Source organism: Pholcus phalangioides, unplaced genomic scaffold, assembly GCF_987345545.1.
Source record: "Pholcus phalangioides strain wild (caught in Gottingen) unplaced genomic scaffold, Ppha-v1.0 ptg000015l_1, whole genome shotgun sequence".
Lineage (NCBI taxonomy): Eukaryota > Metazoa > Arthropoda > Arachnida > Araneae > Pholcidae > Pholcus > Pholcus phalangioides.
Window position 1 is genome coordinate 24,296,080 of NW_028301608.1, and position 16,360 is coordinate 24,312,439.

At 33.0% G+C, this 16,360-nt stretch overlaps 1 protein-coding gene across 4 annotated transcripts in view; it reads right to left on the reverse strand.

Moving 5' to 3' along the window:
* Window positions 1–1,874: 1,874 nt before the first annotated feature.
* Eph (Eph receptor tyrosine kinase) overlaps window positions 1,875–16,360 on the reverse strand; it is a 187,698-nt gene continuing 173,212 nt past the window's right edge. The window contains exons 6-17 of one of the 4 annotated variants that reach the window (XM_089243216.1): window positions 14,264–14,478; window positions 13,895–13,976; window positions 12,531–12,639; window positions 12,347–12,423; window positions 9,414–9,458; window positions 7,848–7,991; window positions 7,474–7,721; window positions 7,176–7,274; window positions 6,770–6,880; window positions 5,532–5,726; window positions 5,077–5,219; window positions 1,875–3,179 (exon numbers count right to left, since the gene is read on the reverse strand). In XM_089243216.1, the coding sequence (XP_089099342.1) occupies window positions 2,912–3,179; window positions 5,077–5,219; window positions 5,532–5,726; window positions 6,770–6,880; window positions 7,176–7,274; window positions 7,474–7,721; window positions 7,848–7,991; window positions 9,414–9,458; window positions 12,347–12,423; window positions 12,531–12,639; window positions 13,895–13,976; window positions 14,264–14,478 (1,736 nt within the window). In that variant the 3' untranslated portion in view covers window positions 1,875–2,911. The remainder of the gene's footprint in view (window positions 3,180–5,076; window positions 5,220–5,531; window positions 5,727–6,769; window positions 6,881–7,175; window positions 7,275–7,473; window positions 7,722–7,847; window positions 7,992–9,413; window positions 9,459–12,346; window positions 12,424–12,530; window positions 12,640–13,894; window positions 13,977–14,263; window positions 14,479–16,360) is intronic. The other 3 variants (XM_089243218.1, XM_089243219.1, XM_089243220.1) reach the window with 3 other exon arrangements.

Genomic DNA, 16,360 nt, shown 5'->3' on the forward strand with positions numbered 1-16,360 from the left:
GGAACACACATAAAAATCTCATGAAAAAATAATAAATAAAAAATTTAAAATCGTAGTTTCCCCAGTGTTTATTGGGAAAAGAAAAATGCAGAGAGTGAAGTGCAGTTTTATGCCACAAGATGCCTGCCATTAAAAAATTAAATAAAATGTTCTGCCTGGTAAACAGATATAAAGCACATATAAGAAATATATCACTTGGTTAATATCTTTAAAAAGCTCAAAAGTTCGATTCCTATTTTTATATTGCTATATAAGTCTGCTAATATGATCATGGGTGGAGATACAGGAGGGGGAGGGGCACAAAAGTGAAGCCTACTGATCTAATGTATATGCGTATACATGAATTGACATCATCATCATCATCACCCCCCCCCCAGACTTTCAGGTCTATCTTCCCCTATGAATATGATCGAGACCTGTGTTGAAAAGATGGGTTCGAATCCGGGCAGAAAACATCAGAAACAAGTTCTTTACCTACTGAGCCTGGGGCGACCACGCATAGAAAGCGCCTTCATTTCCCACCCAACTCCACTGGTTGGAAATTGCTGTGTAGCGATATATCACTGGAGTTGGTGTGCGGTAAATACTTGTGTGAAGAAAAGACATTCTTTTATGACTATTTAATAGCTCAGTTACATGATTATTATTTTAAGTCTTCTTATATATGTTGTATTATTTTGAAATAAATATAATTTGTTTTATATTTCAAATTACTTGTCGCATAGCAAATGTATTTATAATTTTTTGCGATTTAGATTACTAATAGTTTCAGAGATTCTTACCAGTAGAGATTTTAAAGACAAAAATATTATACGGAATCATTTTTTTCTATTACTAATAACAAAAATGAATGCAGAGAAAAGTGGTCATTCAGTTTCACAATGGTGCATGCAACTGATTTTCAGTTTTTTTTTACAGCGTATTCCCAAGAGATCTTTACAATCTGTCCAGGGAATCTGTTAGTAAACATCCATGCCTGAACTGGGATTCAAACTCAGACCTCTCTCTGCACCATCAGAAGCCAACTCCCTAACCACTGGACTGCCAGGCGGCATTGGATATTCATGCGGCATCAAAGGTAGTAGGAGTATTAAATTGTTTTTCACAATGATCATTGCATGAAAAATCTATGGAGAACAAAAAAAATTCCTTGATTTAAAAAATTTTGGTAACTTGAATTGATCTTTGTCATGTTTTGACTAAAAAAGGTCTTGATAACACTGTATTTATCTCATATGCCATGAATTACCTATGTAATGGGATTAATTGTTCCCCTGATTAGCATCTGACGTTTGTCAGCAAATGTATCTTTGCTTAATTATGAGCCTCGGGAAATGAAACAATTGCCAATAAGAATATCAGATTCAGAATGAAGATAAAATTTTATGCAAGTTTCTTAAATTATAAAAGATTTTTAAATTCAAAGATAAGTATTAAATACTCATATTACAAATGTGTAACAGACCCTGTTTTCATAAATCTCAATGAATTCAGCTTCATGCATGACTTATTTAAAATAAATATATTTTCTGATTAAAATATATTATTTGCTAGAAAAAACGTGTGACAAAATTATTTATGAGGACAAAATTTTATCAAAAAATCAGAATGGAATTTTGCATTGAAGCATTCAACATTGTTTTGCAATCAACAATGGAAATATCTTGGCAGGCATCTAGCAGCACAGATCCTGAGAATTGCAAGCACACAAATACCCATTGTTAACACTCACATGATAAAAATCTTGTACTCAAGAATATATAATATATATATATTTATTTTTTATGTATACTTTGTATTATACAAGTTAAAATATTATTAACTTTCCTCTCATTTTTTCAAGAAAGAAATTTCTTGCATATTTTTTTTCTTTTCGAATGACCAGATTTTAAATTCACATTTCAAAAAAATAAGCACCAACCACACAAGGAAGAGAAAAATTGCATAAATTCTTTTTATCATCATCATCGTCGTCATCATCATCATCATCATATTGCTTAGGAGTGCATGTGCACAAAGGAATATACAATGCATAAACCTGCAAAATTTTATATGCAGAAAAAACACAAAGTTTTCCTTGCGCAATTCATTGTGTGTGTTCATGAAGCAAGGACGGGATTGTAACTGTGTTCTTCTTTCTTTTTTTTTAGTTTCTCACAGTCCAGCTTTGAACATTTCACAGTTACATCTAACATGTACAATGAGCACCATGATTTTTATACACATACACACAACAATAAAGTCACTCGAACAAACAAAAACAAAAAAAGCATAAACCTCACAGTATATTTACACAGGAAATTCTGATCACAGTAAATTAAACGCACATCCACTTTTATAACCATTGTCATCAGGTGATGTTGTAGCTACCTACAAAATAAACTCTTGGGACTAAGCACCTCTACTCTTGGAATGATATGCAGATGAACGCATTGGGTCTGAACCAAATCATATCGATATTCACATAAGCGCTCGATTCGAACAGGATTTGCATCACAATTTTGTTAAACTTTCGCATGATATGTCGTTATTTACAGAACACAAAAGAATGAACTGGCTCGATGGCCAGAGTACATATACACACATGCAGATATATTTATATATCCAATGTAATATATGGTGAGCAGTGAATGTACACAGTTCCCTGGCAGCTTCTTCTCGGCAATTTTCTGGAATCGTGCAAATGCCCAAGATTCTTATCTTGTAAATCTCACAATCACAGGACTTGAGCAATACGAATGCTCTATGATTCTCACAATAGAAAAATTGAATTGACAACTTTGTCATGGTGGATGTTTCCATTCCTCCTCTGGCAGATCAGAAAAACCAGCCAGATTGACTCAAAAAAATGTATCGGGGGATGGGAAAACACACAGCGACTAACTTTGACAAAAGTTTGTTTGAATTCGTGCTAGACAAGAAAACCTTCAGACATGTTAGCATTTAGCTGTGCTCTCATAGTCTGTATGCTATTTATAATTTTTTTCTGATGTCCTACCAATGTAACACCTAAGGATGTAAGGTCCTTGAGTGTTAGTCTAGCAACAGCATCCATTGACGTGATGCCAGCTTGTTGGAAATTTTCTTGATATCGACCCATTTTGATACCATTCAGCCAATCCTCAACAGTCTTGTATTGGGTCATGTCTGGTGCATTTGGGTCTAACGGATTTTGATGCCTAAAAACAGTGGGGGGAAAAAAGAAAAGAGTTAAACATATGTGTAATTATTATTTTCAATAAGTAGTATACTTCATTGAAATTTAACTCACTCTATCTATCTATATTGTTAAAATACATTAAAAAAAATTCAGAAAAGTTCTTTTCTGAAAAACATCATTCAAAATTATTGAATCTATGTGAATCTGTTCTTTAAAATCAACACCAAAATAAATTAGAAAATTGTTTCCCTCAGTTACTGAATTTACCTTCCAAAATACAGGATGACCATAATCAAACTCACATCAGTCAAAGCCAATACCACAACTAGATAACTCGATTTTAGATTTTTTTGAAGAAAAACACATTTAAACACTGAATGAAGCATTTATTTAACGTTATGTTACATAGAGACAAACAAGAATAACTTCACTTAGACATTGTTACAGATTTCCTAGTTGTAGCATAAGCTAAGGTGTGTCGTTTTTCATAATTACCTAAAAATCATATTTTCAAGTTGGCAAGTTATAGTATTGAGGCAGCGATGTGTAGTATGATTTCTCATAGGGAATTTGATATGGGGACTAATAAAGAAATAGGAAGAAGGATTATGTAAAAAAAAATTGTTTTTAAAATTTCGTTACATTTTGAAATGATTAATAGACTGAATTACAGTGATAAAATTGAACTGAAAAATAAACTATTATTCAGAAATTTGAAGTTCATATTCAATATACCCACAATTCTCTGGGAATTGCACCCTACACAAATTGTTCCCCTTCCAGCTGAATGCAACATCACTTTATCACAGTCCATATTAAATTATATTTTAAGGTTGCCAAATTTACAAAACCATTACCATAGGTTTCAGATATCCCCATAGCCAAAAGTCAAATCGGACTAAGATCTAGAGACTAAGGTGGCTGTTCAATAGGAAAGAAACGACTGACAACTCTTTCACCTGAGAAATGAAACTTTAGCAGCTTGTGTATGGATATAGTTATGAATTAAGGTGCTGGGGTAACGTGGCATCCATAACTGGTTATAAGAATGTCTAACAGAAGATTTCCCCTCTTCTTTTACAGACTAGAGTTGGCGTTGGATTGATGGCTGAATTGGATGCTGTAGCCAAGATTTTAAACTTCAAGACTCTTAGCTGTGCTTATTTGCTATGCTTCCTATCTGCGAATATTGAAACTAATTATTGTGTTTATGCCAAATCTCTTTTCTCAAGTCTTCATTAGTCTCTGTATTAACCGTCGCCACAGTTCACCAGGTTGAAGTTGGTTTTCTGTGGTTCCCAATTTTGAGGCACAAATTTGAGCCAATCCCCTATTAAAAAGTCTTGCCACCAAGAGCAACAGGCCTACAACAGTACAAATCTTAAATTATTACACTTCACTCCTAGTTCAAAAAATAGATGGCAGCTCTACACAAACAACACAGAAACAAACTTTATGTTTTCATAACACTGAAATGCACATTTTAGCATATACAAATTCGTCAAAAGTTCTGCCAAAGGAATGTGGAGGGGGTGAATGCGCGTTTAATAGTAGTAGTTAATCTCTATGTGGTATAGCGTTCATTTCTCTGTGGTTAGCTCATGTTACAGATGGCTCTAAATTGTGTCAGTTTCATGGCCATCCTTGTATCATTGCTAAAATTTCTTCATCCTTGCTCATTAATCAAAAACTGCATCAAGTTTTTCAACATGCCAGAACTATACAAAAATGTAGAATAACATTTCATTTAAGATGAAACACATGCTCGTAATGCAATAGAATTGATGACTCAACATCACTTTAATATAATGCAGGGGCAGTATTATATGAGTCTATATGGCATGATCATATTGGATACAAGATGCTTATAAAAAAATGAGCAATTCATGAATAATGGTCCAATGATCATATCTTACCTATTCTGAGCAATCTTTTTTAAGCTTTCTGGACACCTCATCAGTTTGTCAAGAGTTTTGACAATAGTGGCAAAGGTAGGTCGATGAGCTCGTTCTTTCTGCCAGCAATCCAGCATCAATTGGTGTAATGCTTCGGGACAATCCTGGAAAATGTCAGAATGCAGAGTTTTGTATAAATGTTGAAAATTTTAATGTGGTTAATTTATCAGTTGTTTTTAGATAAGTTATTTATGTTAACTGTTGAATCAGCATTCAACAAACATGAAAGAAGTATAAATTCTAGAAGAAAAATATATCTAAAGCAGTGCTGCACTGTCATAAGAATGTTGAAAGTACAACTGACTCTTATTCCTAATACCTTTTTTACCTTTTTTAGGCAGCTAGAGCCATTAACTTTTTCTTAAAACAATAAAAACTTTTTTTCTTTAAAATAAAGTGCTCGAATTTTCTCGTACCATCGGTGCAGGAAGCCTGTAGCCTTTTTCAATGCTTTTTATAACATCTTGGTTTGACCAATTCCAATATGGCCTCTCTCCATATGACATCACCTCCCAAAATACAATGCCAAAGCTCCATACGTCACTGGCAGAAGTGAATTTTCTATAAGCTATAGCTTCTGGAGCAGTCCAGCGAACAGGAATCTTGCCACCCTGAAATATCAAATTTGTGAGAAAACTGTACCACTTTTTATAAACTTACAATCAAACATTATCAAGGTGGTTGTTAATTTCCAGTTATTTACAATAGCATTTGGAGTTAAACTAGCAAGCAATTCAAGATACATGTAAAATTACTCAATAAAAATTTAAACAAGCAATGTTGGATCAGGAGTTTACATCATAAGAGAACGAGGTGATAAAATACACAAAAGCTCATTTGCTTAGTGTGAAGCCAAAAGTGATTCTCACACTGTACTGTGTACTGAATTTGTCTTGGAAGCGAAATGATTTTTATTCTCACTTGGAAATGCACTGTAGTGCAGAGGCGCTGGCATATGAACGAAACATTGGAATGGGGGGCGGGGAAAAGCTGCTGATCATCCCGTATATACAGAACTGAAGTGCATACGCAGGAGAGGGAAGGTGCATTGCATTGCTTTTTACAGAAATTATTGGGAGGTTCAGCCCCTACAAAATTTATTGGGGGGGGGGGCTCAAATGACCTAGGCCGCTAGGTTTCTGTGAATATGCTGTACGCTGCACTATACAAATTGAGTTTTGTATGAGCAATTGAGTATTAATATTTTGAGGGTGTGGAATTAATTAAAGAGCCCTGCATCACTTTGAACAGTAAAGTACGATTCAAGATATGAGATTTTCTTGATAACAATAATTTTCAGAAACAAAAATTATCTTGATGTATATATAATATTAGAATAAATGATTTCTCTGTGGTCTGTTGCCACTCGATGCAATATAAAATTATTTATGCTTTGATAAATAATAAAGACTAATCTTCAGTGAGAAGAATGAGCAAGATTTGGGATATGCTTTCCACCCTGGAAAGGAGTGTTTTGACTTTTTTACAGTAAATAAAGAACTTTTTTCTATCACCTTCTGTAGATCTTGTGAAATAGTTTGATTTATTGACAGGTTTGAGAGATTTAATGTTTCTACCAAAGAATTAGAAAGAATCTCTCTCAGTCACATTATGGTATTTATTTTATAATGCTGATTTCACACAGAACACATACCCTAGTGGTGTATGCTCCTTCTGTAGCACTTTCAATTTCTCTAGAAAGTCCAAAGTCAGCAATTTTGCATACTAAGTTTCCATTCACCAGAACGTTTCTTGCTGCCAAATCCTGGAATGAGACATTAAATTTAAAAAAGTTAAATCCTGAGGAACATCAAATTATAATTTAGACATAAAATATAGTTTTGAAAAATCAGTCTACTACATTTGCAAATGAACTTTGTGTTGCAGGACTGTCATTAAAATTTCAATAATTAAAAAAACAATTTTTAGTTAAAAATATAAAAATCTAATTTGTATAACTAGTAAATAACAAATGTGTTCAAGTTTGTAATTCAAATTATAAAATGTCTTACATGAAAAATTTTAACTAAACAAAATTTAAAGAAAAATATTTAACTCACTCTGTGCACATAGTTCATTTCAGCTAAATATTGCATTCCAGCTGCAATACCTCGTAACATTCCAACCAATTGGATAACCTGAAACTTGCCATCATTTGCCTAAAAATGAAACAGAATAAATTGGAGTGATAAACAATAAAATGCATTAATTCAAAATTTTATATCAACAAGAACAATCATAAGATAGTTTTCACTCCAAAAAAAAAAAAATGAAAATATTGATTATAATCAATCCATATGATAATATGAAACAAAAACTGAATAAATCAATTACCACATTCAATTAATGTTTACTCACCCTTAAAAATGTATCCAAGGAACCATTTTCCATGAACTCTGTGATAATCATCACAGGATTGCTCTTGGTGACAACACCTTGGAGATAAATAACATTAGGGTGATCGAATTGGCCCATGATACTCGCTTCAGTCAAGAAATCCATTCGAGCTTTATCAGAAGATCCTGGTTTTAATGTTTTTATTGCCACTGTCACTTCAGTTTGACCCTGTAATTTCAAACGCCCTTTGCAGACATCACCAAATTCTCCTATAACAACAAGGAACATGGAGAAAGCAATTTCAGTATTTTGTTGTCCCAGCAATGAATGATTATTGTACAACAGAAACTAATCTAAGGAAAGTCTTATTCAAAATTATGAAACTTGTAACTTACCACCTCCAATAATTGATTCAATAGTAATGTGAGATGCATCAATTTCTTTTGTAAATTCCCTAACAGCCTGGTTTGGATCTTCATATGTGTGAGGATCAATGTATGATCGTGAAGTTCCACAGTGAGTGAACAATGGAGTAGTTACTGCAAAACAAAAATTGTAACAATGAAATAATGGACAAGATTTAGGCAATTTAAAAAGCAAGTCTTATTTGATAATACTAACAAGTATTTAAAATTTTGGAAATTATGTGAATATTCTGTTTTCTGAGTCGATTTTTAACTCATTGAATAGGAAGACTTGAATCATAATTACAGATGTCATTTGATTTTCTCTAAATTTCATGAATTATCAGAATAATCTACCCGAGAAACAACTTTTTCTATAAACTGTATCAGGAGCCTTCTCCCGAAGCAGAATGTTTTGCGATGTTCTGCAACGAGCCCTCATCTGACTGAAAATGTTCTGCGGTAAACATTCGCATAAACATAATAGCATTTTTCTACACTATTCTTAAAATTCTTCCAGATTGTTCTGCAACAACACGGGTTGTTCTGACATTTTGGCATATTCTGCTTTGAGGGAGTCTTCAACCTCTTTTAAGTTGCAAGCACTTTCTATGCTCATCATCAAAAGAAGAGTACTTATATGGTAACTAACACATGTGCTTAACACAACAAGAACAGGTTCTTAATCCAGTTGTTGATCAATACCTTGTGAATACTTGAATTGGCACAAGTATTCAGTGATCTTGAGGCGCGTATACATTATTGAGCAGTGCATGTAAGGTAACACCAACTAGAGCAGTTCTAATGCATTAGTGGGCACACGAACTTCCTTTTGTGTTCATTGAAAAAAATATTCCCGGTTGTTCAGTTTGAATGGCTTAAAAAGGATTATTTCATTGTTCACAAATCACTGTAACAACCTGTTTGCAAGCTGCTCTGCTTGCTAATGTTATACATGGCTTTAGATGCTCCAACAAGCACAACAGTATATACAGAAAACTGGCTGTGAGGAGATACTGTTGTTTAGGAAAGAATTCATCTCTGTCCTTACAGGGACTTGAACTCTGCTTTCTCAACTGCCGGACGAGTGCTCTACCTCTAAGTTATGAAAGCAGATAGAATATTCCCTCCTTGGAGCGTATATATGTGTGCTGATGCTGAATGGCTGCGTGCAATGGAGGGCAACAACATTTTGCTAACTTCTTTCCCTAAACATCAATATCTCCTCACACAGCCAGCTTTCCGTATATATTTTTATTTGCAAAGAAGAGGTCGTCTTTCTCTACATAAAAGCACCACAGTGCTTAAGAAGAACGGTTTGAAGATGCCTGTGTGCTATGACAATAGTAACAAATTAAAAAGACCTATAGGTAAAAAATTACACTAAGGTATTCAGATTGCACTACAATGTGTATTAATAACAAAAGTATTATTCCACAGTATATATAAAGAATAATTTATTACAAATGCAAAAGCACACGCGCACTCACACACACACACACACATATATGTTAGAACCCATAACTTTAAGCATTAGACAGCAAAACAGCTACTTACACCATGCAGTGGGAACGATAGGTGGGTGAACAAGAGCTGGCACTACTGTTAGAGGGGAGAAGGCAAACATCAGTTGTTTTGGCGATAAGCTCATTTTTAACATTTATTTAAGAAAAAAAAAGAACCCAAAAAAGCAAGTTAATATTACAACAGCGAAAGGGAAAAAAAACACAGTAAAACAGCCATAAAATAATCTGTAACCTTTCATGAAAAAAAAAAATGCATAAAAAGAATCTTTCACACGGTGATTATTTATATGCATGAAAAACTATTTAAAAGAAAAAATTTATTATATCATAATTTTATATGATGTAGAATAAAAGGATGTTAGGTACCCCATGAACTTTGCGATCGATAAAAATTTTTCATTCAGAACATTATTATGAGTTTTAGAACGAGGTCAATAGATCTGTATACATTGAAATTAATTTTTACTGACAATAATTGTAATGACAATGATGGCATGATAATAATCCACTATCAGTTTTATAAGATCAGTTAAGACAGGAAATGAATTCATCCCCGTACTTTTATGAATGCGCTTTTAGCAATGAGAAAAAATTTTCCCTGTAAAGAACAACTACTTGGAAAATATTGCCAAAAGTTGGTAAAAATTTTACATTGAATCAAATAAAAAAAAAAACACATTAAGTACAGATGAATATAAAGATGACATTACTAATTTGGGAGGGGGGAAAAAGATGATGGAAAGAAATGAAAAATAACTCACAAAGCTTTAAAAACAATTAAATCTTTTTTTGAATAAGTGAAAAAAATTTCTTGTAAACGTTTGGCTTTAAATAAGTTTATAGCACCTTAACCCTTTAAGTGGTCAATCCCCTATGAGCAATCGACATGACAGAGTAAAAATTTAATTTTTTGTAAAACACGATTTGACTTCATAGAAAATTATATGCTGCAATGGCAAGAGAGATTATAATTTCTTAATAAATATGCTTCAAACTAATTTTTCCTTAACAAACAAAAAATAAAAATTTTTTGCAAATAGAAAAATATTTTATTCTCAATGAAACATGTTTTCTCATGGGGAAAATTATATTTTCCACAATCTGAACAAGAAAATAGAGAAATTTTTTTAAAGCATGTCTTTCTAATATTTCATATAAGATTCCGCAAAAATAATAAAAATATATTGTTTTGGGAATGACAATAATATATATCTTTAACAACTGTACCAGATTAGATGACTATGATCTCGTTAGTAGGGAACAACAACAAATCAATAAAGCAGGGTCACTCTAAATATCAAAAGAAGTTTTTCTTTTTAATTTATAAATATAGAATGCTACACATTCTATTTATTGTAAAAAAAGTTTCATTTCGTTTTATTATTTAACTTTAAATCTTTGCTAGAATGAGTCGTAGCTTGAAGTTAAATTATATGATAAACGAAATGGATTCAATATCCCCTATTACATTAGAAAATTTAAATTATAGTTTCTTCTCCACCAATTGTCTGGGTAGCAATAACACATTTGCATAAGCGGACCAGCAATAATAAGCAAATTGCAGCATATTGCAAAAGAGGAACTGTGCACCAGTTCATGCAGGATAGCAAAGAATATAACAAATAGGCGAAAAAAAAACAATAACAAAAGCATTAACTACCATCACCTCAAGCAAATTTGAAGCAAAACATAAGTATGCTTAGTGCTTAGCAACATAAACATTTGTACATGAATTCACATTCAAATTAACATCAGAAAATATTGTACATACAAAATTGTGCATAAATTTTTATAAAAAATAGCTATCAGCATATGTGAAACAAGAGCTTAAAACAATTATGGATTATGCAACATGCTTATGTTTGTCCTCTTTATTTCTGTATTTTTACTGCTACGCAGTATTGCAGCATCCATGCATTAGCATACTATGCAATGTCGAGTAATGATTTACTCAAATTCTGCTGTGTTTCAACATTCAATGTTCAATGTGTTTCAAATGATTTGACTTTTACGTTCTGAAACCGTTTTATATAAAAGATTATTTACAGTTTACATCACAAGATTTGTGATGTGTCACAGAAATGTGCTGTGTTTCTAACTTCCAAATTTGAAAAATGTTTAAATTAAATTCATGCATACTAAAAAGATAGGTGTAGTGTGAGCATGTACACATAACATGCATATTGTTTTTCGAGCAGCATCACATATCTTAGGCTTATTGCTGTTTTATGAATACTACTTATTATTTTATACATGTGTATTTTACCTCTGAGGTATCTTTTTGTAAAAATGATTCTTGAGCAGCAAAGCCAAATTGAGCAAAATGTTCCAAACAAAAGCCTTCAAGCAAGAAGCTAAAGCTCAAACTCCATTCTGTTTCTTAATACTTTTCCTCTATTTCTTCATTGTTTACAATCAAAAGGTAAATGATTTTCAGCTACGTTTTCTCAGGTCAATTTCTCATTTGTTTCTTACCCAAACTCAGCCATATTTTATGACATAACCCCTGTTTTATATTATAACCAAATCTGTGGGGTTAATATATACTCTTAAAATGTCCACCATATGTCAGAAAATGATTCAAAACTATTGGATAAAGTGTAGATGCTTCTACCTATCTATCTATATATATCTTAAACATAAATTTTAATTGAATGATGTTCTTGTATGGCTTGTTTTGCCTTATCATATTTATTTTATTCACTATAAATCAACTGAAGAATGAAGTTGGTTGGTAATCAATAAACAGGAATTTGAATCTCTTTGAAGAATCTTGTATATAGCATTTCTTGAATAAAGAATACCATTGAGAGAAGAAATTAGAAACATTCATGACACACATGAGTTTTGTTTATTTATTAATTCATATATTTTACTAGATCATTTTAGAGCACATTTAATGATATCAAAAAAAGAAAAAATTATTTTCTATAAATTAAAACAAAAAAGAAAATGAATCCTTACATTTCTTACCTTCCCCGTTTCGATATTCTAATGTATCACAGTCACTTGGTTGTTTTTTGCTGCACTCATCAGAGCTTCTGGAAAAAACAGAAAATTTAGACACCTGCAATTGAATGACTGATTAAGTAAAATAAATTTTCTGACAAAAAAAAAAGAAAAAAAAAGTGAAAGCCTTTAAAATTACCTGCGAATATATAGAACAATCATGACAATGATGACTATGATGACTACAATGACTGTAATAGCCACTCCAACTATGATCGGCACTTGAACTTGTTCATCACTAACGAGTTCTGCAACAGAATGAAAAATATATTACAGTTATTGATAAGGATTGATATTGTAAACATGTGACTTAAGACATTTGACATTTTCACTTCAAAATATGGAAGACAGATGGCTGCACCAGTATAACAAGAATCATGCATAACTCTAACAATATCAATTTGTTACAGCCACTCATACACAAACACAAATACATGTCCTCGCTTGCACCAATTTAAAAAAAAAACTCATGAAATTACCCAGAGGAATATTTATGAGGTGATGTACAAGGTTTGGTCATTTTTCTCTTGTACTAGTCTGATCACCCAAACTCATAAATTTGCCCATCTATTCTCCCTAGGTAGCTTGCATGTAGGCTACCTAGCCCTCCTCTAAATATGTTTCTGCTTCTACCAAGATCAAAGGCAGTGGGTACAATTCAATAACACCTGTAAAATGACTCATTATACATAAAATAATTTCACCGCATTGGAGCCAATTCCCGATAAGTCAAACTCTGATAACTCGAATATCTGTGTAAGTCGAAGATTTCAATTAGCTTGAGAACTCTTTCTGTACTGTAATGTTAAAATTTTCTCTTAACTCTCGAAGTTTTCTTTGTTTAAGTCAAAGTTTTTGGGAATGAGTGAATTTAAAAAAAAAAAAAAGCATTTACCAATAGAATTTAGCATTTAGCAAAAGAATTTATAGCAGATTAAGTTAGCGGTTACATTTGTCTGTGAATGACTTTCTCACGGAAGAAGGACAAAAAAGAGAAGAACAGTCAAAAATAACTGTATTTTTTGACAGAAAATAATCGTAATAAAAAAATATACATAAATAATATACACTTTATTTATAATTTGTTTCATTTATACGAGTACCACATAGTCACTCGTTTCCATAATACAGCATGTATGTCTAGTTTGTTTCTAAATATTTTCGTTCAGCAATTAAATATAATTAAATTAGAATAACTCATCTTTTCGAATTTCTTCATCTCCAGTAGTTTGACATACTTCACTAATACGATATTCGTAAATAGCACTTCTATTTTAATTAAAAAAAAATTCCCACTCTGAAACTGTAATTTCCGATAAATCAAAGTAACGATAATTCGAAGTTTTTCGTCGGTGCCGCTGCACATTCGACTTATCGAGATTTGACTGTTTATTCTCCTGATTAAGAAGATCCTTTGAAATTGTACCACTGTTAAGAGCAAGAGACACTGCCGTAAGAAAACCTTTCAATTAAATTAGATACTTTTAAGCATAATCGTAATACCTCTTGTTCTCAACACAGTGCCAGTTGCTTTATTGATGGGCTTGCTGTATTCTCCCCAGCCATGGGTAGTCTTTGCTCTGACCTGAAGAATGAACAGAATGGATATGAATAACAAATAAGTCATAACTTATTGTAAAGACTTGAAAGGTTGTAAGAATTATAACGTCTGTTATTTTTGATAAAGCATCAAAGCTAAGGAAAATGCCTATTAAAAAAAAAAAAAAAATGTCTGACTAATGTTAACGTTATAAGAAAAAAAATGTAAATTGCTCCGTAACTTCAACACCTTTTAAATCAAACCCGAAATTAATTAAAATGCTTACATGGAAGGAGTAAAAACGCAGAACAATGCACCATTAAACAATTTACCTGGAAGATATAGGCGGTTCCTTGCTTCAGATTCTTGATCAAGGCCTCTTTCTTCTTAGTCAGCATGCTAGAGGCATTCTTCTCGTTATCCTTCTGAGAATATTTCACTTCGTACATCTCTGCATCTGAGAATGGATCGTCCGGTGCGTCCCAAGCTAAAGATATTTCGGTGCTCTTCACCGACAACACCCTCACATTCATAACCACAGAGGGAACTGAAAATAAAATGCGAATGAGATAAGATTAAAGTTATCTCGATTTCCTTCGAAATTGAAATTTTTTATGAAATTAAGAAATTACAAATTTTCCCATCTTTACAAGTGTGTGTGTGTGCAAACAATTACAGTAATTGCTATTTTTTGTGAGAATAATAAAAGATCATTTTAGATCAGGGGTTCTGAACCTTTTTTCAGCCGCGATCCAAAACCAACAAGATAAGATTTGTGACCCACGGGAATTTGTTTTTCGAAATTAGTGAAACCAAGGACGCAATAAGTGCATTTATAAACCCCTCCGAATTAAGTTTGGGTCGTGACCCATAGCTCAAAAACCCTTGTTGTAAGTGGAGTCCTACGCCTTCTCGCAAGCTCTTGTAAATCAATTTTGGGTCGGGACCTATAGCTCAAGAACCCCCTGGATATTAAAGGATTTGAACGACCCATTTCGGAAGTCCCTGAGAATCAAGCTTGAGTTGTGACCCACAGCTCAAGAATTCCTGATTATTAGTGAATTTGTACGACCTATCTCGAAAGCCCCTGCGAATAAAATTTGAGTTGTGACCCATACCTCAAGAATCCCTGGCTGTTAGTGGATCTGAACGACCCACCTTGGAAACCCCTGCAAAGCTCAAGAGCCCTGACTGTAAATGGATTTGTACGACCCATTCCGGAAACGACTGAGGCCCACGTTTAAGTCGCGACCTATGGTCAAGAACCCCTGTCTTACATAGTCTTGCAGGTTGATAAAAATAACTTATTGGGGGGGGGGGGGGCTGGTACAATCTTAGCTTAAAAATGCGCAAAAGTACTTCAAAGAACTTAGGACAAAAAAAAAAAGTAATATATATATAATAAACCGAAATCCTGATAACAATGCTTATTTTTATCAATTCGTACTTTACGAACCGAACGTGATAGCAATACCCAAATGTTATTCCTTTATGTCATATTACAAAATTTATGTATGATTCCAATAAGTGGAGTCCACTGTAGTATGATGTCGGGCAATGCCAAGAAACGATGACTATATTTAAAATAACAGCGATCAATTAAACAAGCATGAATTTACTGACATCAAAAACCTCAGTAGAAGAAACATCACAGTTATATAATAACTAAATAGCTATATAGAACCACAATTTAACATATAATAATCGCTCGAAGTAATTTCACGTCATACAATTACCATAAACACAAATAAATAAAATAAAATATTTGATTGAAGCGATGATTAAGTAGTACCTCCGAAAATCCTCATTTCATTGGAGAATGCTAAGAAATTATATTTTCAGAGGCCCGTTGAATTTAAAAACATCTAATTGACTTAACGAGTTACATAAATATAGGATCGGAGAAAGAGCATTCAAAATATTATAAGCTGAATTCTAAATGGCCATCTGACTCGAGGGGATGGACCTCTCATGTAGTACCTCTAATAAGAACGAGGACTTCTTTTGATAGAGTGATCGCTCACAATCATGAAATAGCAAAGCACATCCCTTTGATTTTTAGATCTGAAATAAAAATTAGTATAATAAGACGTAAGCGCTTCCTCTTATTCAAATGGAGTAATTTCGGGGCATTGCATTCTTTTTCTTTTTCAAAACGAATCCTTGTCCGGCAATGACAAAGAACATGATTCAGTGATTGGGCAAAACGCAAAAGATGAGCCTGTCACTGAACACATAATATATGTTGGTTAAGGACTGCCGTCATCTCCCCTGATACAACGGTTGATAACTCTCTCTCTATCTCTCTTTTGAAAAGAAAATGGGCTGTAATCATTCAATTCTTAATTACACGTGCTGCACTTGACATCTTTTAAGACATGAGTATGGGAGGGGCAATTTAGAATAAAAATAGGCACAGATGAAAAAAA